Source organism: Pelodiscus sinensis, chromosome 16 (assembly GCF_052426305.1).
Source record: "Pelodiscus sinensis isolate ZL-2025 chromosome 16, ASM5242630v1, whole genome shotgun sequence".
NCBI lineage: Eukaryota > Metazoa > Chordata > Testudines > Trionychidae > Pelodiscus > Pelodiscus sinensis.
In genome coordinates, this window is record NC_143067.1 from 17,894,258 (window position 1) to 17,919,213 (window position 24,956).

The following is a 24,956-nucleotide window of genomic DNA, read 5'->3' on the forward strand; positions in this document are numbered from 1 at the left end:
TGATAATTACTTGCCCACACTAGGGATGTGAATGGTTACCTGATTAATTGATGGAACAGCCCTCTGCCCACTTCAGCTGGGTCGGAATAACCCCATCCGGCTAGGCCTGGCCGGAGCAGCCCACTGTGGGTGAGGAACACTCCAGCCTGGCCGGAGCCGCCAGCAGTTAATGTTTAACCAGTTAATTGATTAAAAGGGATTTTACATCCCTAGTTGAGTGTTTCTCAACAGTGGTGCGAGTACCCTTAGGGGTACTTGAGAGAAGTCTGGGGGGTACGTCAACACAACTGAAATTTGGAGAAAACTGAATTTTTGTTTTAAGCTTTACAGCATTTTATTATTTTTCTACTTTTTACACCCAAAAATTTCATCACCCACCCGGCTATGATTAAGTTGTTTAAACAAATGAGTTGCAATGGTAGAAAAAAATTGTGTGTGTATGAAAACTAGGTACCGGGGGTACTTTTTTTTTTTTTAAAGGGGATACTTTATAAAAAAGGTTGAGAAACACTGCCCTCATCCACACACATTGCACCCCCTTCTGCCGAAGTCGCAGACAGCTCATCTTACCCAAACACCAGCACATGCAGGACTTTATTGTGATAGATACAAGACAGGTTCGATTACCCCGAGGTCTGTCAGCAAAGCTCTTAACAGTCAATGGGAGCTTTGCCAGAAAAAGGTGCACAGAAAACACTAGGAGCTAGGTATCATAGCAGTAGCCAGACAGGTGGGTATCGGGAATGTTAAATTTTGATTAGTCACCTAATCGAGTAGTTGATGGAAATTTAACCGACCACTCGATTAGTCGAGAAGAAGGGGGCGCTTGCTATCCTAGCTGCGCCTCTGCCTTTGAAATGTAGTAAGAGCTGCCCGTGGTTCTTACCACTTTAAAAGGCAAAGGTGCAACAGTCGGGACGGGTGTGAGCAGGGACTGCTTGAGTCTCTGCTCACCCCGATTTCCCTGCTGTGCCATTTGCCCTGCTACGCCTCTGCCTCCCCTGCCCCTCTTAAGCCAGCTACCCCCAGCACTGGCTCCTGCATCCCCCTCCCCTTGCTGCCTCTGATACAGAGCCTAGGCTTATTGGGTAGTCAACTAGTCGCTTATATCCCTAGAAGGTATTATATTCCCAGTTACAGCCTGTATCCAGAGTTCGCCACACTGTTAAACATACTGCAGTCTTGGTCTACTTCCCAGGGATTTCAACAGGGAGGGGCTAGCAGACGTCCTTAACTAATAGGAAGAAGTAGATTCAAAAGTAGAGCTCACAGGGAAATGTTCCCGCTCTCTCGCTCTATGAACAATTTTGATGAAAGCAAGAGAATTCTCATTTTCATCAATATTTTTCTGCATTTTTCAGGGTTTTTGTGTTAAAAAAAAATTAGCCACCAAACCCAAAATAGTTCAACCAAGGAACCATTTTTGTTTCATTGTTTATAGTTTTTTATACCACAATTTTTATAGTTTTTGGTTGTCAAACTCGCCAAACTTCCACCCACTTTGTTTTGTGAGGCCAAAACATTTAATCAAAAATGGAATTTTACTGTGGAAAAAGCCACTTTCAGTTTAAAAAACAAAACAATTCAGATGAAAAATTTCAACCAGTGCTGCACAATTCAGATTTCAGATAGTCCAGTTCATGAAAATTAGCAAGACTTGCATGTACTTTAATCAGTGCTGAATTTGACCTAAAAAATACCACAGCAGAGTACAATAGTTTTATTTTAAGTTGGGCTCAATGTATTTGGCTTCTTTGTTTCAGGAGATGGTCAACTAGACCTGGCTGGAACGTCTCATTCAAAGTTTCTGCTCCCAATCATGAAAAATGAGGGGATTTTGTTGTTGTTTTTTTAAGAAAGAGATGATGAATTGTAATACAGTTTCCTGTTCCAAGTGTACCGAGTCTTCAAAAAAAAAAAAAAATCTAAAAAATATTTCAGTTTTCTCCCCCTTGCCAACTTTCCTCTATTTTCTCCTTATTTCATGTTGCTTCTGAAAAAGGATGGGAAAAAACCCAAACCTCAAAAACTGGACACTTTTCTTTTTCCTCATCCCACAGGCAGAACATTTCTAATTTTTTCTAAACATTTAAAAACAAAAACATTGCAAAATGTATTTCAATTTGCTGCAAGCCCAGCCTTGAAATGTCAGCACGCAATTTATTTTAGAGCAGAACGTGGCCTCTCTTAAGAGCTGAGCAGGGCCTCTCATACGTAACTGTCACACACTAATTAAATCCCTGTACAGTGATGTTTAAAAGCACAAGCAAAATAATGTCTGTCTCTCTCTTTAGCAACAGCCTTTAAAACAGTTCTACTATCCACACAGCCCCTTCAAGGCCCGTTGTAAAATGTGCCTTTGTCCAAGAGCTCCCTTTGTTACAATATTCAGAGGTAATGCAATAAGTAGTATGGACTTACATTCATTACGGAGTTGATCTCTGCAACAGCTTCGTCATCCGTGGGAAACTGATAGATCTGCACCCCGTTGCTGACCAGCTCACTCATAATCTTTATCTTAAACTTGTGCAGCTCGCTCTTGGAAATGGTGTCTGCTTTGGCAATGATGGGAATAATATTCACCTACAGTGAGAGTAGGGGAGAAACCAAGGGAACCATTACAGCACAGATCTGGGAGCAGTGAACATTGTCCCTGGCTGAGCAGCAGTTTGATGGTTTTAGATCCACTAGGGCAGCGCCTTTCCAACTTCTTCTCTCATGACCCAGTTGAAGCAAATTGTTGATGTCTGAGACCCAACGTAATTTGTCAGGGCTGGGGCAGCAGGGGCTCACCCATTTAGTGGTGCAGTGGGGGTGCTAAGGCAGGCTTCTGCCTCTCCTGATTAGGGATATAAGCGACTACTTGACTATCAGATGAGCAAAAGCTTATCAGATAGTCAATTAGTTCCTCCACTAATTGCTTCCCCACCCCCGCTTGCTGCCTCTTTTAGAGGTAGCAAGGGGTTGGGGGAGGAAGCAGGAGCCGGTGCTTGAGGGAGCCGGCTTATGCTGGTCCCTTCCCCCAACACCATCTCCGCTGGGGACAGGAGAGGTAGGGGGTAGTGGGGACCGGGCACAAGCCAGGAATCAGCTTATTTCCAACTCGCGCCCAGTCCCTCACACTAAGCCTCTGCTTTTTAAATGTATTAAAAGCCTACCGACTCTTAATACATTTAAAAATCAGAAGCACAATGGGGGGGCTCAGTATGAGCCGGGGCAGCTGATTCCTGGCTCGTAATACATTTAAAAGGGTCCAACGGGCTCGTAATACATTTAAAAGGAAGAACTGCAGCAGGGTTAGCTTCCGGGCCGGGAACTAACCTCACTGCGGGTCCCCTGCTTATCGACGGAAAATCCGCCGACTAGTCAATTAGTTGATTAAATTTAACACCCCTACTCCTGACACCACAGACCATGCTGCACCCCAGAAGCAGCCAGCAGCAGGTTCTAGCCGATAAAAGAGTACGGAGCTAGTGCTTGGGGCAGGGGCAGTGCATGGAGTCCTGTGCACTCTCCCAACCCCTCCACCCCCCACTTAGGAGTCAGGCCTGTTGCCGGCTGCTTCTGGGGCACAGCACAGTCTAGGGTGCAAAGAAGAAAAAAAAAAATCAGACATTATCCTGAGAGACCCTTTTCCTGGTTCTAGGCTTAGTTCAGGCAGCACTGGGACAGGACTTCATTAGTTCCTGATAGGGGCACCCAAGATCAATGAAGCTCATATTTTTGCTCTTCACTATTGTCTTGTTTAGGCCATTTCAACCCAGTGCTCATCCTCTGAAATATTTACAGAAAGCCCGAAACCCTCTCTTTGTTCAAGGGGAACAGCGGGGACTCGCTGTCAGAATCTCTACAGCAACTTATCTTAACATGTGTTAAAACTCTCCTTGAGTGCCACACTGTGTGTGTCCTGCAAACAGAGTGACTGACTGAGAAACAACACCCAGCTGTGAAGTGCCAGTGTTCTCCCAGTGGGTGTTGCTTAATAGTGTTTTCACATCAGCGGCTCAGCCCCAAAACAAACACTGTACAGCTACCTCACACCAGGCTCCTCAAAGCCATTTCTCACAGCTATCCTAAAGTCTACAGGGAGTGTGAGCCATTCACAGTCACTTGTGTAGCCCCTTCTAGCAACACCAAGAGCCATTTTTACATTTGTCAGGTAGGGAACCATTTCATTATCATCTAATACTGTGGAAAGCCGGGTACACAAGGCAGTGTTCAGGTTAGACTAGGAAGTCCTCTCTTGTCCTCTGGAGGTCTGGTGAAAGAGAAAGCACAAAGGGGGAGCAAGGAGGTATAACTGGAGGTGGGACACGGGGACAAGGAAAGGCAGCAAGTTTTAAGTGATTTACAACGTCCGGGGGCTTTATAGGCCACGACTGGAGGTGCTGTGTGTCTGTCCCTAGACCACACACAATCTGGAGGCTGCTGGAGTTGTGGGGGAAGGGAAATTAGCTTGCAGACCTGTCTGTACCCTCTGGGGGTCTGATCCAGGAGGTGGCAGCTGATGGTGGTGAATGGCAAGTGCTCCCTGAGACGTGGGACCTTTTCCAGCAAGTGCTTTTGTAACCTACACACCTACTGGGTGTGGTTCACTGTCCCATGTAGTGGCACACAGACCACATGGATGGATGGAAGGAGGGAGGGAGGGAGAGAATGAGTTTGCTCTAGAGCAGGTTTCCCAACCTAAGGTTTGGGACCCAAATATGGGTCACCATTACATTTCAAAAGGGTCGCCAAGTGTCTCCCCAGGTGGCTCTGTCTCTTCTCCTCCCCCCGTTTTTGAATTGCCATGGGTCACCAAGTCTTCCTAAATTGTCAAAATGGGTCCCCATCTGGAAAAGGTTGGGAACCGCTGTTCTAGAGCTTTAGCTGAGAGCCACCTTGCTTTTAGCTCAAGCAGTTGAGGCTCATGCCCTAAGCTCCAGAAGTCCCAGGTTGAGTTCTGCCTGTTAGCGTTACACTTTTAAATATTTTCCCTCTGCACGGAAATGTCAAATTCCAAGTTACAACCCACCACTGAAAAATTCTGCACTGGTTTTATACTCAAAAGAGGGAAACAAGACTTGAGACAAATTAAGGGAAAGTCTGATTTGTCAACGAACGTTTTTCTACTTCTCGCATTTTTGACCTACAGAGGTTGGAGTTCACCAGTGCTGGCTGGTCTATCAAGGCCCATTAACACAACCCCCTAATGGACTAACTGGAGTCAGAGGCAACAAGTCCTCTTCTTCTGACAGCATTACCTAAGCTCAGCCTTTTACCTACAACAATGCAGCAGGTAAAGGACCCCACACATGCCCTTCTGCTGGGGATGAGGATGCAGAGATTGTGTTAACAGCTGTTTCCCCCTTGTATTTTCCTGGGCCATGACCCTGCTCAGATGAAGTGAAGACCCAGGCTCCTAGGATTTGGCTCTAATCCCCACTGATCAGATTCTGTTTCCCTTGAAGAGGCAAATCAAGTAGACTCCTCTGCTCCACAACGTAAGATCCCATGTGCTTTTCAAACAGAGGGTACGTCCCACAATCAGCACCCAATACAAATATGAATGCCAGCAATTAGCTAACAGCAAAAAATGCCAATGGACAATGATGTTTCAGTTGAATTAGTCTTGGATTACTCTGACTTTCCCTGACACCTGGCAAAAATATGTACAGCTGTTTACAAAAAAAGAAAACTGCATCAGGAAGCTATCAGAAAGCATCCTGTTACAATGATTATGCCCTCTCCTTCTCATCACTTTCCAACTAATGACCCATACGTGAGGCCTGGATGAAAAGAACTAGGCAACCCCCCTATGCACTCTTCCCATCCCCTTCTCTTTGTCTAGTCCTTGCCCCCACACTTTTCCTTCTTGACTTAGATCTCCTTAGTTTTATTATTATTTTGTTTTAATACATGTCAAAAGAATCCCTGTGCCCGGACCATTGTTAATGCACAGGAATCTGTGACTGTATGAGACCTTAGACTTTTCTGATCTACAGCCCTTCTGTACTTGCTTTATTTGTTGGCTTCTAACATTTGTTTGGTTTGTTATAAGAAAAAAAGATTGCAAAAGTCTAATAAATCAAAACCAACGACAAAACAAATGGTGTTTCAAGTGCTGTTGAACTTGATCCATCCACTAATATACATCATTCCTCTTACAACGGCCTTCATGTATCTACTCGCAGTGTGAAGGACATCACCCCAATCAACTGATACACAATTTAGCTAGGAGTCAGAGCCAAAGTCTCATCTCACTCCTAAGTTTATAAAGCCAGCATATGCACGGGAACGCAGCTGAAACAAAAAGAGATTTCTCTTTCCACTACCTGAGTAGACTAACATCACAACATGAATCATGATTTGCATATGCATAAGGTTTTTGGTCAAGGATTCTACAGTGATTTGCAAACAATAATTGAGCTGTATAGAACCCATATGTGGTTAAGTGTTATTCCCATTTTAAAGATAAGGAAACTGAGTCATGGACATTTACCATCTCGTTTTCAGCTCCCAATTAAACCCATGTGTGCTCAGCACCTCTGTAAAATCAGGTCACAAGTGTCTGAAGTCACTGGCAGAGCTAGGAATTGGATCCAAGGGTCCCCATGTTTCCACACTGCTGCTCAAATCTTTACTACGAAGTCTGTGAGAAGGAATGATTATATGTAGGGGTGTTAGATAGTGGGTAATAGAATAGTTGACTGACCATGTATGAATTCTTACCAGTTAGTTGACTATTCTATATCTCCAAGGGAAGGGCTGGTAGCTACTGCAATCCAGCCCCGCTCTTGGGGAGCCCCTTGCCACTCCACGCTGCTGCCTCTTGCAGGGTGCCAGGTAGGAGTCAGTCTGCTAAGGAAGCCAGTTTAAAAACCGGATTTCCTCACGGACCAGCTGCCTTCCATCCCACACTGCTGCCTCTGATACAGAGGCAGCAGTGCAGTGTGCCAGCAGCCCCTTCCATGGGGTGTTCGAGTTCCCCATGGAAAGAGGCTGCTGGGATAGGGGAGGCTGCCACGAAGCAGTCTCTGTCCGCAGGGAGGTTAGATCCTCTGCGGGTACAGGCTGCTGCTGCAAACCTGCCCCCACTTCCCTGCACTGCTGCCTCTGAGGAAGGCAGCAGTGTGCGGGGAGAAGGCGGTACCACACAGCTGGTGCTGGGGGGAAATGGCTTTTAAGCTGGTTCCCCCCAGCATCAGCTCCTCCCTCCCTCCACTTGCTGATAGATAGAAGCAGCAAGCAGGTGGAAATTTGAGCAGTCAACTAGATTAACTGATAAGCCTAGGCTTATTCAACTAGTCAACTACTCATTCACATCCCGAATTATATGTAAGGGCAGCTCTAACTGAATCATTCTGATCAAACTTCTACTTCCCAGGCCTCAGAAGTAAAGTTTTCTGAGATCGAATGCCAATCCCCTTCATGCTCATTTTTGATGCGATCCAGGTAATCACCGTGTATTCAGAACTCCTATAAAGGATGTAATCTTTACTCGGATATGACTGGCTCATTCTAAAATGTTAAACCTTTTATTCCAAAGGGCTGTAAAGCGCTTCATTTAAAACCCCTGCAAAGGAAGGCTGGCCCTTGGTCAAAGAGGACCCCAGAGCAAAACAGTAATTGTCATCTCTCACCTTATCCCCCTCCCCCCCAAAAAAGGGGGATGAATGTTCTCTTCTAGCTCCAATGGCATCTCACATTATTTTTTACCCTGGAGGTCACCCAAAAGATCCCACAACTTTGCTTTTTCTCTGCACTGGGTTGCTCCAGTATAATAAAACGCAGACCTAGGCTTACAAAGTATAGTCTACTATATATTTTAGAGAGTTTGTGAGTGATCAGTCTGTCTGTCCGTCTTAGAGTGTTTTTGCTCAAGAACTCTTCCTAAACAGTAAGAGCTAGGACACCAACTTTGGCATGCAGCTTCCTCTTATCATAACTTAAAGCCAGGTCTGAGTTAGGTTGTGCCAGGACAATGGGGCATGTGGGGAATAGGACTGGTTCACATCAAACGGAAAGGAAGGGGTGTGACAGTAGGAACTATTATAGTCACAAATGACCACAGGTGGGCAGCAAGCTCCACTGCCCTGGGAAGCAGCCGCTGGCTAGCAGCACGGCCCCTGCCACCCTGGGGAGAAGCCGGTGGGCGGCCTGTGTGCCCCACCCCGGGCCAGCCCCACGGAGAAGCCACCAGGCAAGCCTGCATGCTACTGCTCCCCACCGCCTCACCCCCAGGCCAACCCCAGAGAGTAGCCATCGGGTAGACCAAGTGGCCCCGCCACCCCAGAACCCAGGCAATGCTGGGTAAGTCTTCTAATACTGAATAAGCAGGAGCAAACTACCAGGACACCAAACAGGTCTGGCTATTGGGGGTTGCTTCAAACGCATTCTGCGGAGAGTAAAACTTCTGTACCTTTGAATTTAATCTTCATTAAAGTGCCACTGTACCAGGGGCATAGACACAGGTGGGCCTAGGAGGGCCACTGCCCACCATTTAGCATCCAGCTCTGCTCCAGCCTCAGTGCTGGCCCTGTTCCTCCCATCCACCCCCCCATGTTCCAGCTGGGGAGCAGGGTTGAGCATCTGCCCCACTCTTCCTGCTCCATGCTCCAGCAGGAGAGTGGGGTCAAGGGCTCACCCCATTATGCCCTCCTGGTGCTCCAGTCGGGGACTGGATCATGGGGCCATGTCCCACTCCCCGGCTGGAGCACTGGGAAAATGGGCAGAGCAGGACAAGCCTCCATGCCCCAACTGGAGCACCAGGCAGAGCAAGGCCAGGCCCCTGCATAGCGTATCCATAACATCCCTCCCTGCAAGGCTGGCTGAAGGGGGTAGAGGGCAGCCCAGATCCCTTCTAAACCCTCCCCCTGATCCCATCATTACACCCAAAGCCAAGTGTCCCACCCTAGCTATGCTTCTACATTGTACCCTGCAAAGGGTCTGTGGGAAACTGTACCTTTTTATTCCTCCTGTCAGTAAATCAATAAACATGAACAGGTTTTCCTACTCTGGTAGAAGTGAATACAGTTTTACTTATATCCACACTCCTGTTTGCACTCTAGAGTCCCCACAGCTGGATTCTATTCTAGCTTATGCGCACCACCAACCAAACTGTCCACTAGGGATGTGAAGGACTAGTCGATTATCCGATAAGCAAATGCTTATCGGCTAGTCGACAGGCTAGTCAGCTAGTCTCTTCCCCCCTCCTTGCTGCCTCTATCAGAAAGAGTCAGCAAAGTGGGCGGGGAGAGAAGGGGATACTACTAAGCATCAGTGCCGCTTGGAGCCTGGGACCAGACCCAGGCTCCACGCAGCGCTGCTGCTTTGAAACGCTGCATTCAGCCCGGGGACTCCCCTGCCGGCCCCGGGCTCCGTGTGGCACTGCTGCTTTGAAATGCGGCAGGGAGCCTGGTGTCAGGCGTTTCAAAGCGACAGGGCTGCATGGAGCCTGGGGAACCCCAGGGCTGATGCTACACTTCGAAGGAAGAGGCACCCTATCGACTAATCGAATAGTTGATGCAAATTGCATCGACTATTCAATTAGTCAGTCAATAGTTAACATCCTTACTGTCCACCAAGTTCCAGTTACACCTGGTGATCCCCACTGAAGGAAGTGGAGTTATACAGCAGTCACTGAAAACAATGTCTGGGAACGCACAGAAATAACTAAGGCCCAAAGTGGCCTGCAGAACCTTCCTGACATGCAAGACATAAAGAGTCCACCTGAGATCACTGAACTCAGGCAGGGCAAGCAGGTACCTTTATCTTGTAAATGGAGCATGCTGACTGGGAAGAGATGATAAACATAGAGCCACAAGATGCCAGTTTTACAGAGTCACTTTTTAGGCCAGAACAGCACTTTAAATGAACAATTCAGCATGCTTATCTGTGCCACAAGGAGATGGTTTTTTTTTAAAGTTCTTTTCTTATTTTTCTACTCACACCAAGGGAAAAGTTAGGCACATTTCAATTCAAATATGCCTCTGTTTAACAGACATCCAGTCATCTATTATTTACCTAACATCCAGCTTTGAAGATGTTTCTGGTTGCCTGGAAGTAATTAGACACAGCAGACAACAGCTGGCCATGAGCTCAGCTGCAGAACAAATGTGGTATTACGGCAAGATGGACAACTTCATGCAAAAAAAGCCGTAGCCCTAGAAAAATCTTGAAAATTCCGTACCTCGAACAAGACACATTATTAAAATCAACATAGGGAATCAAGACTACATACCCACGACCTGACATCACTCTACTGACATGATACAGTAGAGGTATGACAATCGGATTGCTACCAAAAAACCTCAGGCCTCTTGTTAAGCAAGTCTTAGAACTCAAACCAATGTAGGATACAAAGCCTATGAGAGAAAGAGGCTACACTAGTGGGAAAGAGGCAGGACAAACTCAGCAGACCTGGGCTTTGATCCCTAGCTCAGTCATAGACTTCTGACCTTGAACTTGATCCTCAGAAGTTCTCACTGACGTCAATACTTGTGGTGATTAAATCTTTAGTCTCTGATTCCTCAGTTGCAAAATGGGGGTGAGAGCATTTACTAGTCTACCAGAAGGGTGCTGAGAGGCTAAATTAATGAAAGCTTGTAAAGCACTTTGGAATCCTCGTATGAAGGATGGTGAAATGCAAAATATCTGTACAGGCTTGGATCCAACATAAGAAAGATCACCAGCCACCCCTTTGCTAGTCATCTAAAGATGCTGAATTCATCTAAGTAGTTAGCCCGTTGAATATAAACCCATGTGCTGCAGGTTTGGGGAGGCGGGTGCAACAGAACCACCTCAGTGTAGCTGAGCCACATGGGAAAGTAAGGATGTTAAACTGCAGAGATCTGGCTAATCGTGCAGTAGGTACAATTTGTATCGACTACATGATTAGTCGATAAAGGGCCATTCTACAGAGCCGTAGCTGGGAGCTGGCTTGAGCTGGAACTTCACAGTCCTGGCTCATGCTGGCTCTGGGAGCCACCTGCGCTGCAGCGCTGCATTTTAAATGTAGTAAGAGCCCATCGGCTTTTACTACATTTAAAACGCAGAGGTGCAGCATCCCGGACCAGCGCAAGCTGGGACTGCTCGGTCAAGTCCAGCAGCCCCTGTTCATAGTGGCCAGGGCTGGCCGTGGCTAGAGGCTGCCACAGAGACGGTGCTGGGAGGAACCAGCTTTTAAGCTGGCTCCCCCCAGCACTGGTTCCTGACCCCCCCCCCCACTTTGCTGCCTCTGCAGCAAGGGCAGGAGGGAAGTGAGTAGTCGACTACTCCACTCAACTACCCAAAAAGCTTATTGGGTAGTTGAGTAGTCGACTACTTGCTAACATTCCTATGGGAAAAAATACTTCTCATCTATGCCCAATTACAAATGGTTTATTTTGATACTATCCTGTGAAAGTAGGGGAATGGGCCCATGATGATTTTCCTGGCTTCTATACTACCCCACTGCAATCTCCACCCCAACTCCCTTTACCCAGATGCCCGCCTGACCTTGAGGACTCCACTTTCTCTATTCTATGCAGCAGAGTCCTTTTAATCCTGACAAGGTTTGACCCAGGATTCCTGGGGGGCTTAACCCCCAATTTCATCATTGGTCATTCAGGACGGGGCCTAGGGTAGCTCCACTCTGGGGTTCTCTATCCCCTCTGGCCACTTCTGTGCCCAGTGATTGAATTTTAACCACATACAATTTATTGACTAGGTTCTGTCATGTGGCTGAGTTGGAGTGCTGGCTTCTCCGCACTCGCTGGCTCTGGGGACCTGTCAGTCCCAGGAGTCTGACACCCCTTCAGCCTTTCCCCTTTCTCCTGATACTGAGAGAGGGCCAACTAAAAAAAGCTTTAAGTTTCAGTAAGGGGCCAAGAGCCCACTTACACAAAGGTCAAGTTACAAAGGCTGCAGGGAGGAGTTAAGGGAAGGGAATGCAAAAGCTTTGTGGGACAATCTGGATGGTGGGCGTGTATACAATGGAAATCATTTCAACCCCAGGGGGTGCAGCACCTACAGAGCAACTCCAGTTACAAGCCAGAAGCCAGCAAGCAGTGCAAAATAAAACGCAGCAAGCTGCTGGGGCTAGTGTGGGACACAGAGAGCTGCAATCTCCTTCTAGTTAATGTCTACACCAGGGAAGGTATCTGAGCCACCTATAGTTGGACTGAGAAGTAGACTTTAAAAAGGGATTCAGCATTTCCCTGGTGACTGCAGAGTCCATGCTGTAGGGATATCACCTGATCCTGAATGGTGCTGAGTCCAGAGATAGAGAGAGATGACTGCCCTCAGATTGTACTAGTTTCAATCAGACTGCACAGAGGAGAGCTTCAATATCAGGCCCTAAACTTACAAAGCTAAAATCATTTTACCTGTGCCCTGAGCCATATCTGAGCCCAGGCATTGAAGGACCTGCCTCCAATCCTATTAGATTTCACAGCGAAAAATCCCATCACTTTTCTAGCAGAGCCAGCGGGGATCTATTTCTTTTCCCCCAGATAGCGCTAGAAGATGGAATTTAGAGGGATGTATATTTTAAACTGCCACAGATACCTGTGGGTGAGGTAATATCCTTTACTGGACCAACTTCTGTTGGTGAGAGAGGAACGCTTTTGAACTAAACAAAGCTCTTATTCCGGTCTAGGAAAGGTGTCACTGTTAAATGGCAGCAGGAGGAGACTGTTCGGCATAAGTAATTAGGACATATTTTAAGAGAGCATTCAAGGTAGAGTGTCCTGTGAACAACTCTGCAGTCATAGGACAAAAAGAGGGGGTCGGTGAGTTACAGATTGTAGTAATGAGCCATAAATCCAGTATTTATCTGTTCAGTTCATGACTTCTGGCATTGTGAATTTAAGCTCCTGGGCTCGACTGCTTTCTGCCAAGTTATTCACCCAGCTCACAGGTATTGAGGTTTTTTGTCTTGTATTGTTTTCTGTGTCTATACTCAAGAGCATAGTGATCGTCTGGTTTCACCCACATAGTTGTTACTGGGGCATTTAATGCAGTGGATGAGTGCACACGTGCTTGGATAGACCCACAGATCATGAAAGGTGTGTTGTGGAGGGTGCTGATTGTTATAGCAGTGGAGATGTCTTCAGATTTTGCATCTGTGGTTCTGGCAGGGTCTGATGTGCTTTGAGTTGGTGAGTCTTGGTCTGTGGGGAGCTTGCTTATGATGAGGAACGTGGAGAGGCTGGGGAGTTGGGTGAAGACCAGACATGGGGTACAGGAAAGTACTTGGAGGACAAGGTCCCCGTCAAGTATGGGTTGCATTTGTTTGATGATACTCCATATGGGTTTCAGTGTGGGGTGCCAGATGATAGGGTGGGGTGTGCTATTACAGGGGGGATTATTGCTATATTGAAGCAAGTTATCTGAGGGTACTTGGTGGCCTGTTCCATGATGTGCTGTACTTCTCCAGACCCTGTTTGGTGAAAGTGGTTTTAAGTATGTATATCACAGACTTTCTTTTGGACCATTCTCTATGGTATTGGGGTGTCCGGATCCAAATAACAAATTCTAGGTTTTTTTGGGGGTGGTTACTGGATCTATGAAGGTCCGTGTAGTGATCCATGAGTTCCTAGTATATTACTTTCTGCAGGGTTCTATTATTAAAGCTGATTGCAGTGTCCAGGAAGTTGATACTCATCTGAGAATGTTCCAGAGAGAGTTTAATGGAGGAATGGTGAGTGATGAAGCTGTGGTGGAAATCGGTGAGAGTATTTAAGCTGTCTGTCCAGAGGATGAAAATATCATCAATGTATCTTAGGTCTATCATTGGTTTCATGGGGCATGTGTCCAGCTGGCCCCTTAAGAGCCTGGCATGTTGGGGAGCCATCCAAATACCCCTGGCTGTTCTCATGGTTTGGACAAAGCATCTGTTGCAGTTATAGGTGAGTATGAAATGGATGAGTTTGGCCATGTGTTTGGGGTGGATAGCTGAGGGTTCTATATTGCCCTGCAGCTATTTGAAGCAGGCCACTATGCTGTCACTATGAGGGATGTCGCTGTTTTGGAATGGGACATCCATGGCTGGTGTTCTGACGGAGGCTGTTAATTTTGCTGAGTAAGTGGGAGGAAGTCATTTGTGTCCTGGAGGTCCAATGAAATATATCATTTCACCCAATTTTTCTCTCTAGGTACCCATAGACATTTAGAAAAAGAGCTGGCATCCTAAGTGTTAAATATTTTTCAAGACAAGGAAATCACTTTGATTAAATAACCAATACAAATAAGACATCGGTGACCTTTTGAAACTTCTCCAGCTTCCTCACAGCACATTGACCAAGTAGAAAGTGTGTCAAGAACCCTACTTTAAACAGCATGAATGTCATGTAGCAAATGACATGACCAGTTGTCACCTAAGGGAGAAACTGCTTGAGGACATATGTAACAAAATAGATGTAACCACTCGCTAGACTATAAACAGACCCACCTTTTAAAAATTCTTACTGCCCTTCCCATACTTAGAGAAAGCAACGTGGTTCAGGAGTTAGACCATTAAGACATGTAAGTTCTGTTCCTGTCTCTGACTCTTTATTTGTTGTTTGATCCAGGGCAAGTCACTTACCCTCTCTGACATACTTCTCCAGTGTGAAAAATAGGGACAAACAATTTTAAAGTGCAGCCATAGTAAGTCAAGTCTAAATGTAAAAACAATTGTTCTGCAACAATTGCTCCATTTATATATCCAAGGGCAAAATTCGTTACCTTAAGCAAGGAGTCTCAATTTTACTGCTTTTTGCTCCAGTTATCACTACTGATAGTTCAGCTAGCTCTGCCGTTGCTACAATGCAGCTCAGAGACAACAAGCTGGAGCCTATCCTGGCTTGCTATGTCAATAAATCTCCATTCCTCACAAAAACAACAGTGAACTAAGCTTCAACTGTAGACACTTTCGTTTCACTAGAGATGAGCAGCCAGAAACAGCCCAGCATGACTTTCAGCTCCCAAGCAAAGTTATTCCAATGATGGGCACTGTAGAAAAACTTGAAAGAGATTGTCAAGCAAGTGTCTTTTTTTTCTTGCAAAAGGAGCACATTCTATGGTGGAAGCCACTGGGAAGAAATGAACACAGAACCCCATGGAACTATCTAAAGGAGTCACTCATCAGGCAGACCTATGCTTTAACCAACCAGGTTCACAGAGCTGTTATGAGAATTTATCACCTGTGAAGTGGTTTGAGATGTATGTGGGAAAAATACTTTGCATTGATATTGCTTTACCCTTAACTGAAAACATACATTACTTTTGAAGAGCAGATGCTTGCCTTAAATGCCTTACCTTGCTATCTAGCTTCTTCATTGTTACCAGATCCAAGGATTTGAGAGAGTGCCCAGTTGGAGTGATGAAGTAAAGGCAGACGTGGATTCTTGTGTCATGATAATTAAAGAGAGATCGACGAATTTTCAGCTCTTCTTGCAAGTAGTTTTCAAACTGCGTATCAATGTAATCAACTACTGGCCTGTAACTAAAAACAGTGCCATTAGCAACCAGAATGCTGAAGTTTAAACAAAGTTGCCAATTAAAAATTATTATGTATTCTCTCAGGCCCTATTCATTAAAAATAATTTACAAAGAGGCATAAACAATTTTAGCCCTCCACTGCAACATGCAGAATGGTACGTTCACACATGCAATTTCTAATCAAAACGAGTATAGTATTTTCAGAGGCTGTGCGACAGAACAAAAGTGTTAATGCTGATGAGACTGAAATATGGAAAACAGACTATTTCCATACATCAAGCTTTGACCAGATTTCTGCTGTAAAGTATCTCGATGCAGTAGCATAGTAATATGAACCCAGGAGTCCTAAAGATACTTTACCACTGGATAGACATAGCAGATTATAATTACTTTGAAGAAGGCCAACTGAAATTATTGCAAGACATGTTACAGGGACTCAAACTCACAGACTTTAACTGATCATCTAATTATTTTATTTAATAAAAGTGATTTCCTTGTCATTTGATCTAAAGATGTTAAGAGCTGGGTAATTTGCTATTTGTGTAGTCAATAGAATTTTTATCGACTACACGATTAGTCAATAAGGGAAGAATTGCTCAGTCCTGGCTAGCGCTGGGTCCAGGAGCTACCCCTGCTGCGGGTCTGCAGTTTAAATGTAGTAAAAGCAAGGTGGGCGGGCAGCCCAACTCTTACTACATTTAAACCGCAGAGCCACAGCAGGGGTATGTCCTGGACCCAGCGCTAGCCAGGACTGATCTGGCTTCCCCCGTGATGCCGGGCGGAAGATGCCACGCAGGAGCTGTATCAGGCAGCAAGGGTGGGGAGGGAATGCATGTAGTCAACTGGACTAGCAGATAAGCCTAGGCTTACCAGTTAGTCAACTATTCATTTACATCCCTAACTTGATTCAAACAATTTAATTGCACAGGCAATTAAATGGGTGTGGGTAGGTAGGTGGAACCACTATCACAAACTGATCACTGTCAGAATGGACAATTCCAATTATTCCACAGATAGTTTGTTTTTTTAAACTAGATTTATAAGAGTTTACAGGTTAGTTAGCCAAACCCTCTGAAAGGCAAGAGACTATTATTCCCCGAACTAAACCTAAGACATGCTGAGCATCTGCAATTCCCATTTACTTCAGAAGGAGCCGCAGATGGTCAGCATCTCTCAGGATTTACCCAGTGAATTTTTGAGCCAGTTAAACAGATTGTTGATGCAAGTCACAGCTCAGTATGTTCCCCTGTCACCCAGCACCTTTCTGACTCACAGTATGAGCTCACTTGCCCGGGTAATACGTTTTGGATGGCTGGAATGATAACACAACACACTCCTCACCTTCACTAACGACAGGATGGATTCTGCACACAACAGAACTCACTGCAGAGTAGGAAACTACTCAGCCTGAGTAAGGGCGGCAGAATCTGGCCCAATGCTTTGGAAGAAGTCGTCGTTCATGGCTTCTGCAACAAGCCTGGGGGAAGGATTGCTCCTCAGCAGGTCTCCTAAGAGAGCCACGCTGATAGCAGAGAGTGGGCCTGTTGGGGTGTCTCGCACTGAATAAGCAGGTCAGTAGAATTACACAGGATTCTTTAAGGCAACCTACAATATGTTACAGATTTCACTGCCTCACTAACCTTGCCCTCTCTCCTTGCCTCCTTACCCGAACTCCCTCTAGCCTTCCCCATATTTATTGCAGTGGCTCATTCCTGCACTCTTCAGTTAATAATAGACAAAACACAAATCTAGATTTGTGGACATAATCAGTACTCCTCAAAACTGGGGATGCCCAGTAATAGAAGCTCAGTCTGCGACACTGCAGGGAGAATCATACAACGCTACATGGTACAGCACTAGAGGCTGGTGCAGAAATGGCACATAACCTGCCTTTCGTCTTTATTTATCTGGTCTCCAAACCCCACTGCATCCACAATTGTCAGTTTCAGGTGCACGTTGCTTTCCTGAAGGTCATAGGTACGCGGTCGTAAGCGAACTGCATTCTCGTAGTGACTGGCCTCCTCCGTCTCAAAGGTGGTATTGAAAAGTGTGTTCATTAGTGTGGATTTCCCGATGCCTGTTTCACCTAGGAAGGAAGAGTCACCAGTTCATTGCAGAGTGGAATTTGTAAAGGGACTTCAGAGTGAATTAATTACAGAGAAGAACAAAAATTAAACCGTGAGAAGTTACAGCAACTCCCCCAGGTTCAGAGAGGGATAATCATTGTGATGTTCCTATAAGGGATGTGAAGGACTAGTCGACTATCTGATAAGCAAATACTTATCGGATAATCGACACTCTAGTTGACTAGTCGCTTCCTTCTCCTGCCCCTTGATGCTTCTATCAGAAAGAGGCAGCAAGAGGTGAGGGAGGGGAAAGAAGGGCTGCTTCAAAGCAGAAGTGCTGCGTGGAGCCTAGGGCCACACCCCAGGCTCCCCATGGTGCTGCTGCTTTGAAATGCCGCGTGGATTCTGAAGCTGGGCTCCTCGTGGTGTTTCAAAGTGGCAGTACTGCATAGAGCCTAGGGTCAGTGCAGGGGGAGACTCCTCCGCTGACCCTGGGCCCCAGGCTCCCTGAAGTGCTTTCACCTTTGAAGCAACCCTGGGGCTGCTGCTACTCTTCAAAGGCAGAAGCACCCTTATCAACTAATTGAATTTTCTATGCAAATTGCATCAACTATTTGATTAGCTAATTAATAAAAATTTTACAGTCCTAGTTTCTACTGCCCTTAACAATCAAGTAAAAGAAGCAGTGAAAATTAAAAAGCAGAAGTTAAATCTTAGCAAGGAAAATAGAAAGAAGCATAAACTCTTGCAAATAAAGTGTAAACAAATACAATTACGAAGGCCAAAAAAGAATCTGAAGAACAGCTAACCAAAAACTCAAACAATAATATCAACATGGTTTTAAGTACATCAGAAGCAGGAAGCCTGCTAAACAAACTGTGGAGCCACTGGACAATCGAGATGCTAAAAGAGCACTCAAAGATGATGCAATCATTGCAGAGAAACGATTTAATTCTTTGCGTTGGTCTTCATGGCTGAGGAAATAAGCGAGATTCCCAAACCTGAGCCATTCTTTTTAGGTGACAAATCTGAGGAAGTGTCCCAGACTGAGATCTCATTAGAGGTTTTAGAACAAACTGATAAACTAAACAGTAATAAATCACCAGGACCAGATGACATTCACCCAGGAGTCCTGAGGGAACTCAAATGTGAAACTGCAGAACTACTAACTGTGGTTTATAAACAATCCTTTAAATCAGCTTCTGTACCAAATGACTGGAAGATAGATAATGTGATACCAATTTTTAAAAAGGGCTATAGAGGCAATCCTGGCATTTACAAGCTCATAAGTCTAACTTCAGTACAAGGCAAACAGGTTGAAATTATAGTGAAGAATTGTCAAACACAAAGACGAGCATAATTTGTTGGGCAATAGAGTTTCCCTGGTGTTGGCCAGAGTGGCCACCAGGGAAAGCTGGGGAGGGCTAGCCTCCCACTAGTTCGAATTAAGGGGCTACACACCCCTTAATTTAAACTAGTTAAGTTCGAACTAGGCTTAGTCCTCGTACAATGAGGTTTACCTAGTTCGAACTAAGCGCTCCGCTAGTTCGAATTAAGTTCGAACTAGCGGAGCGCTAGTGTAGCGCCTATCAAAGTTAATTCGAACTAACGTCCGTTAGTTCAAATTAACTTTGTAGCGTAGACATACCCTTTGAGGGTGTCAACAAACTTGCACATAAGGGGATTCCAGGGGATATAGTGTACTTAAGATTTCCAGAAAGTCCCTGACAAGGTCTCTCACCAAAGGCTTAAACACATGGGATAAGAGGGAAGGTCCTCTTATGGACTGATAGGTTAAAAGACAGGAAACAAAGGGCAGGAATAAATGGTCAGTATTCAGAATGGAGAGAGGTAACTAATGGTGACCTCCACGGGTCTGCACTGTACCCAATCCTGGTCAATGTATTAATAAATGATCTGGAGAAATGGATAAAAATGAGGTGGGAAAATCTGCAAATGATACAAAACTACTCAAGTATCAGAGGGGTAGCCATGTTAGTCTGGATCTGCAAAAGCGACAAGAAGTCCTGTAGCACCTTCTAGACTAACAGATGTATTGGAGCATAAGGTTTGGTGGGCAAAGACCACTTTGTCAGATGCATGTAGTGGAAATTTCCAGACTGGAAATTTCCACCACATGCATCTGACGAAGTGGGTCTTTGCCCACCAAAGCTTATGCTCCAATACATCTGTAAGTCTAGAAGGTTCTACAAAACTACTCAAGACAGTTAAATCCACAGAAGACTGTGAAGAGGTTTAAAAGGATCTTACAAAACTAGGTGACTGAGCAATAAAATGGCAGATAAAATTCAATGTTAATAAATGGAAAATATAATCCCAACTATACATTTACAATTATGGGAACTAAATTAACTGTTACCACTCAAGAGAGACACCTTGAAATCACTGAGGATAGTTCTCTGAAAACATTCATTCCAGGTGCAGTGGCAGTCAAAAAAAGCAAGCAGAATGCTGGGAATCATTAAAAAAGAACAGATAATATCTTAGTGCCTCTATATAAATCCATGGTATGCCCACTTTGAGCAGATGTGGTTGCCTCATCTCAAAAATACAACTTGGCATTGGAAAAGGTTAAGAAAGGGGCAACAACAATGATTAGGGGTTTGGAATGGCTGCCATATGAAAGATTAATAAAACTGGTATTTTTTAGCATGGAAAAGAAATGACTAAGGGGGATATGACTGAAGTCTATAAAATCATGAATGGTGTGGAGAAAGCGATTGAAGAAGAGTTATTTACCCCTTCCCATACACACAAGAACTAGGGGTCACCAAATGAAATGAAGAGGTAGCAGGTTTAAAACACACAAAAGTACTACTTCACACCAGCTCAGTCAAAGCTAGCATATGTTTAACAGAGCTGAAATGTATACTTCAAACTCCAAGTACTGATATATCCTAAATATGGAAACCAGGCCTGTTAGTATCAAAGATGGTTTCTGTTTGTTTTACATTGGCAAATGCTGCTAGCGATGTAGTAAGAAATCTTACTGTGCGGCCACTCTACAAACCCCTTGCCTAAGTCTCCAGTCAAAGGCAGATCAACCTAACAAATGCCCAGAGGCCTAGAACTGCTTGTTCCTCAAATATATGCTTAATCCTTTCATCCCCAGTGTGCCATCAAAGAGGATCACAGATTCGTTGGTTTCCCACCATACAAAAACTAGGGATGTCTATGTGTAGTCGACTATACAATTAACCAATACGGCTTGACTTATCGGTTAATCTTGTCGACTACACGCATTCCACACACCCCACCACTGCCTCCTGGCTTCCCCACAGACCAACTCTAACCTGCCACCCTGCACAAGGTGGCAGGGGACTCCCTGGGAGCGCACTGGCTGCCAGCCCCACCCTCAGAGACTACTGAATATTTGTGTAACTGCTAACAAAAACCCTTAGCCCTCTCTCCTTCACAGAGGATCTGCTGAATCAGTGTCATCTGCCAGCCACACATGTGTTCGTCTGTTGCATATGGCTAGTCTATGGCTGCAGGTCTCCTCCTGGCCAGCCAGACTACATATGTAGTCAAACAGCTGCTCCTCATGGCCCCTGTGCCTGTCCTGCTCTCCTAGCTGCTACCCTGTCATGAACCATCTCAAGGGTGAAGATTAGAGGCACCCCGAGTTCTTCAAGGCTATGAGGAAGAAAAGCATGGGTGTGAGCGTACACTGCCCATAGCCTCACCCTCCCAGTTCACCGACATGCCGGAAACGCCCCATTTTGTTGCCCAGCATATCAGTATATGCCGATCAGCAGGCAAATGCAAGCACATCAAAGCAAGGAAAAAGGGAAACAGTGCCTGGGATTTTACTGATTGCGAACCCAATGCAAATCCTCTTCAAAGGGCTTCACGCACTCCTTAGCTCTGGCTCTTTATAAATAAACCCTCCAAAATATTCCCAAGCTGCATGTTCCAGAGAGCAGGAAACAGCACTGCATGGCACAAGAGTGGCTGCAAGACCACACACCAAGCAGAACCAGCCAAGCTGGAGTCACAAAGGGTACGTCTAGACTACATGCCTCTGTCGTCAGAGGCATGTAGATTAGGCTACCAGACATAGGAAAATGAAGTGGCGATTTAAATAATCGCTGCTTCATTTAAATTTACATGGCTGCCGCGCTGAGCCGACAAACAGCTGATCAGCTGTTTGTCGGCTCAGCGCGATAATCTGGACGCGCGGGTGACAACATCAAAGGTATTTGTCGACCACCCAGGTAAACCTCATCCCAGGAGGCTTACCTGGGTGGTCGACAAATACCTTTGATGTTGACACCCGCGCGTCCAGACTATCGCGCTGAGCCGACAAACAGCTGATCAGCTGTTTGTCGGCTCAGCGCGGCAGCCATGTAAATTTAAATGAAGCGGCGATTATTTAAATCGCCGCTTCATTTTACTATGTCTGGTAGCCTAATCTACATGCCTCTGGCGACAGAGGCATGTAGTCTAGACGTACCCAAAGAGATAAGCAAAAGCTGCCTCAGGCCCACCCATCTGAAGCCTCCCGAGCAAACTTCTGAATGAGAGATGCTCAATGGCAAAGAGGGGCCGGAATGTTTTTAAATCCGAGTTAACAAGAACCTCGGGTGGCTGGAGAGATCTGAAAACAGAATCCGGGAGAGAGTGGAATTCCTAAAACAGAGATCGTTTCCTCCTAAACATTACTTGCTATACAGAGCTGACTTAGTAGCTTTCCCCTCCTGACCCACAGTTGTGTTGTTGCCCTTAGTCACTCACTCCAATTAGCATGGTTTGTGGCAAAGGCAAACCAATACTAACAAACATTTGTTTGGGGCTAGGAGCAGTTAAACCAATGTCACCAATTTTGGTCTTGCATGTCACATACCAGGTGCCATATTGCTGTACAGACTTGACAAAGTACTGCCCAGGAACAAGGCAGCAGGGATCTGTTGGCTCAGAATCATCCCCCTCTCCAAATGCAATATCTGCACAGGAAGAGCTAGAGGAAACCTCTGCCAAGTTGAATAATTCAGACAAGCAGAAGGATGGAATGTGAAGTCAAATGGGGACACCAGAGACAGGCTCCGTGGGAAGAAGACTCTAAAACTAAGAAAATTAATGAAGGAAGGTTAAGAAGGTTAAGAGGAAATGTTTTATCTGTGACGCTCATATGTCTATAGCCCCCAAGAGACACCTGGAATGGACAGAAAGTCAGATTCTCTCCTGACGTATCTGCCTGATAAGACAGGCTGCAAGTAGAGCAGGCTTTGATAGGATGCTCTCCAGATTGGCCTGTAAGAGACCCCTATTTCCAATGAATGAGATGACTATGGAATGCTGGTGGCTAATGGTGTAAAGAAAAACAAAACAAAACAGTGACTGGCTTTGCATTTTTGGCTTACTTACTGGGTACAAGGACAAAACCTGTGGGTTAGAGGATCTCTCCCAAGTTAGCTTCCCCCTGTTGAATAACAATCACACGCACTGCCCAGACACCAAGGCAAAATGCACAAGACACAATGGATAAAACACAGTGCTACATTTTCAGCATTGATGAGCCTCCATTTTAACTTTACTAGGCATGCTCCTTCCTGGCCATCATCCTTTGGAACTGAAAAATAGTCAAAGGTGCACCAATCAGCTGAGCTGAAATGACATCGTTATGGGAGAAAGGAATAACGGCAAGCTGCTAGCCTACAGAGAAACCTAAGTCTAATAGAAGGTTGTTATTTTAAACACAGCAGGTTCTAGAATTCTGCTCCTGGACTGGAGAAGAAACACTGTGTGGAATATTTGCACTGTAGATAGAGTGATGAAGAGGCAAACACTGGATCCCCAACAATGGCTACATGCCATCTGAAGGAGACAAACTAACTGACAATCCAAACCCATCTTGCAGGGAATTCATTTGGAAAGCTCGAGGCTGACATATTCAAAGTCTGTCAAGCAGCACTGATTTTCTCACAGCCTTCTCCTGTCCAGATTGGGGGAGGGCTGGGAGGAAGAATTTGTAATTGCAGTCAACAGCTGTAGTTGGGTTCTTTTCCCTTTTTCAGGGAACTACAAGAAATGTGACGATCTCTCTCACTGTTTAATCTATATCTATATTTTAAAAACATGCATCTGTCTGTCTGTCCAGCTGGAAGTTCGTTTGTTCAAGAACTCATCCTAAACATAAGAGCTAGGACCTCCAAACTTGGTATGCAGCTTCCTCTTATCCTAACTTAAAACAATGCCAAGATTGGTTGCTCCAGGAAAATGGGATCTGCCTAGAATGGGACTGTTCCATAACACAGAAAGGGAGGGGGCTGCTAGGAGGGACAGTCATACTGCAGAATGACCATGGGTGGCTGCACCAGTAAGACAGTAGCCAGCTGAGGGAAAGGCTCTGCCATCCACCGTCCACAGGTAAGGTGCTGGACAGGGTTCCCACTCTCCATGCTGGCTCCCATACCCCACTTTGCAAGGCCCTCCTTACAAATTAAGGGGCCCTATGCAACTGAGAGCATCTCCTCGCTTCTGCCTGGGATTTCCTCTCCCTCTGCACAGCTCCTAACAGGGGCCTGGAGCTTCCCCCCCCCTCTCCCCCACCCATCCCCACTTGGCTCCTGAAGGGGGTCTGGGGCTTCTCTCCTGCCTTCCCCCCAGCATGGCTCATAATGGAGCCAGAAGCTTCACTCTCTCCTTCCCCCTTCGTGCAGCTTTCCTTCCTCCCCCACCCCTCCACTCAAGTGGCTCCTAAAAGAGGCTGTGCCCAGGGGCTTCCCTCCTGCCCTTCCCCACCCCACTGCACAGCTCGTAACAGGGGCCGGGGGCCTCTTCCCCGCCCCCCCCCCCCAACTTATCTGGACTTTAAGGCTTCCCTGATGCTGGAGCTGAGCTGCAGAGGCTGGGGGCACCTCTCTGCAGCCAGTCTGGCAGCAAGAAGCACAGGCAGGACGGGGCAGGGAGAAGCCTTGCAGCAGCCCCAGGAATAAAAGCCCACAGGGCTGTAGAGGAGCACCCGAACATACAGTGCAGCCTCTACCATTGCAAATGGACCCGGGGAGCTGCCCCCAGCAAAGCAGCGCAGCCCTGGGGATCCCCTACCACTGCTCTGGCAGTGCAGCCCTCACCAGCCACAGGTGGCCCTGGAGGACCCATTGCCCCTTCCTAGCCCCAGAGAGAAGCCAGCAGGCAGTCTGCATGCCCCTGCCCAGGCTGGTCCTGGCCAATGCCAGGTAAGTATTCTAGTAGATTCATAGATTTAAAGGCCAAAAGGGGCCACTGGATCATCTAGTCTGACCTTTTCCCCCCGAAAAAAACAGCTGTGTTGATTACAAATGCATGGTGTTCTGCTATTGACACATTGCTTTTGCAGAATGACATTACAAACCCCTAAGTAACATCCTTGCTTGACATTAAACTCTGGGCACAAGCAATTCTGTTTTCTTGTGGTTTGGATATGAAAAGAAAAAGGTG

At 45.9% G+C, this 24,956-nt stretch overlaps 1 protein-coding gene across 5 annotated transcripts in view; it reads right to left on the bottom strand.

The window, feature by feature from the left end:
• SEPTIN8 (septin 8) overlaps positions 1-24,956 on the bottom strand; it is an 89,309-nt gene that overhangs the window by 24,843 nt on the left and 39,510 nt on the right. For 4 of the 5 annotated variants that reach the window (XM_089769506.1, XM_075900341.2, XM_089769505.1 and 1 more), the window contains exons 3-5: positions 17,338-17,533; positions 15,265-15,451; positions 2,422-2,583 (exon numbers count right to left, since the gene is read on the bottom strand). In XM_089769506.1, the coding sequence (XP_089625632.1) occupies positions 2,422-2,583; positions 15,265-15,451; positions 17,338-17,533 (545 nt within the window). The remainder of the gene's footprint in view (positions 1-2,421; positions 2,584-15,264; positions 15,452-17,337; positions 17,534-24,956) is intronic. The other variant, XM_075900342.2, reaches the window with a different exon arrangement.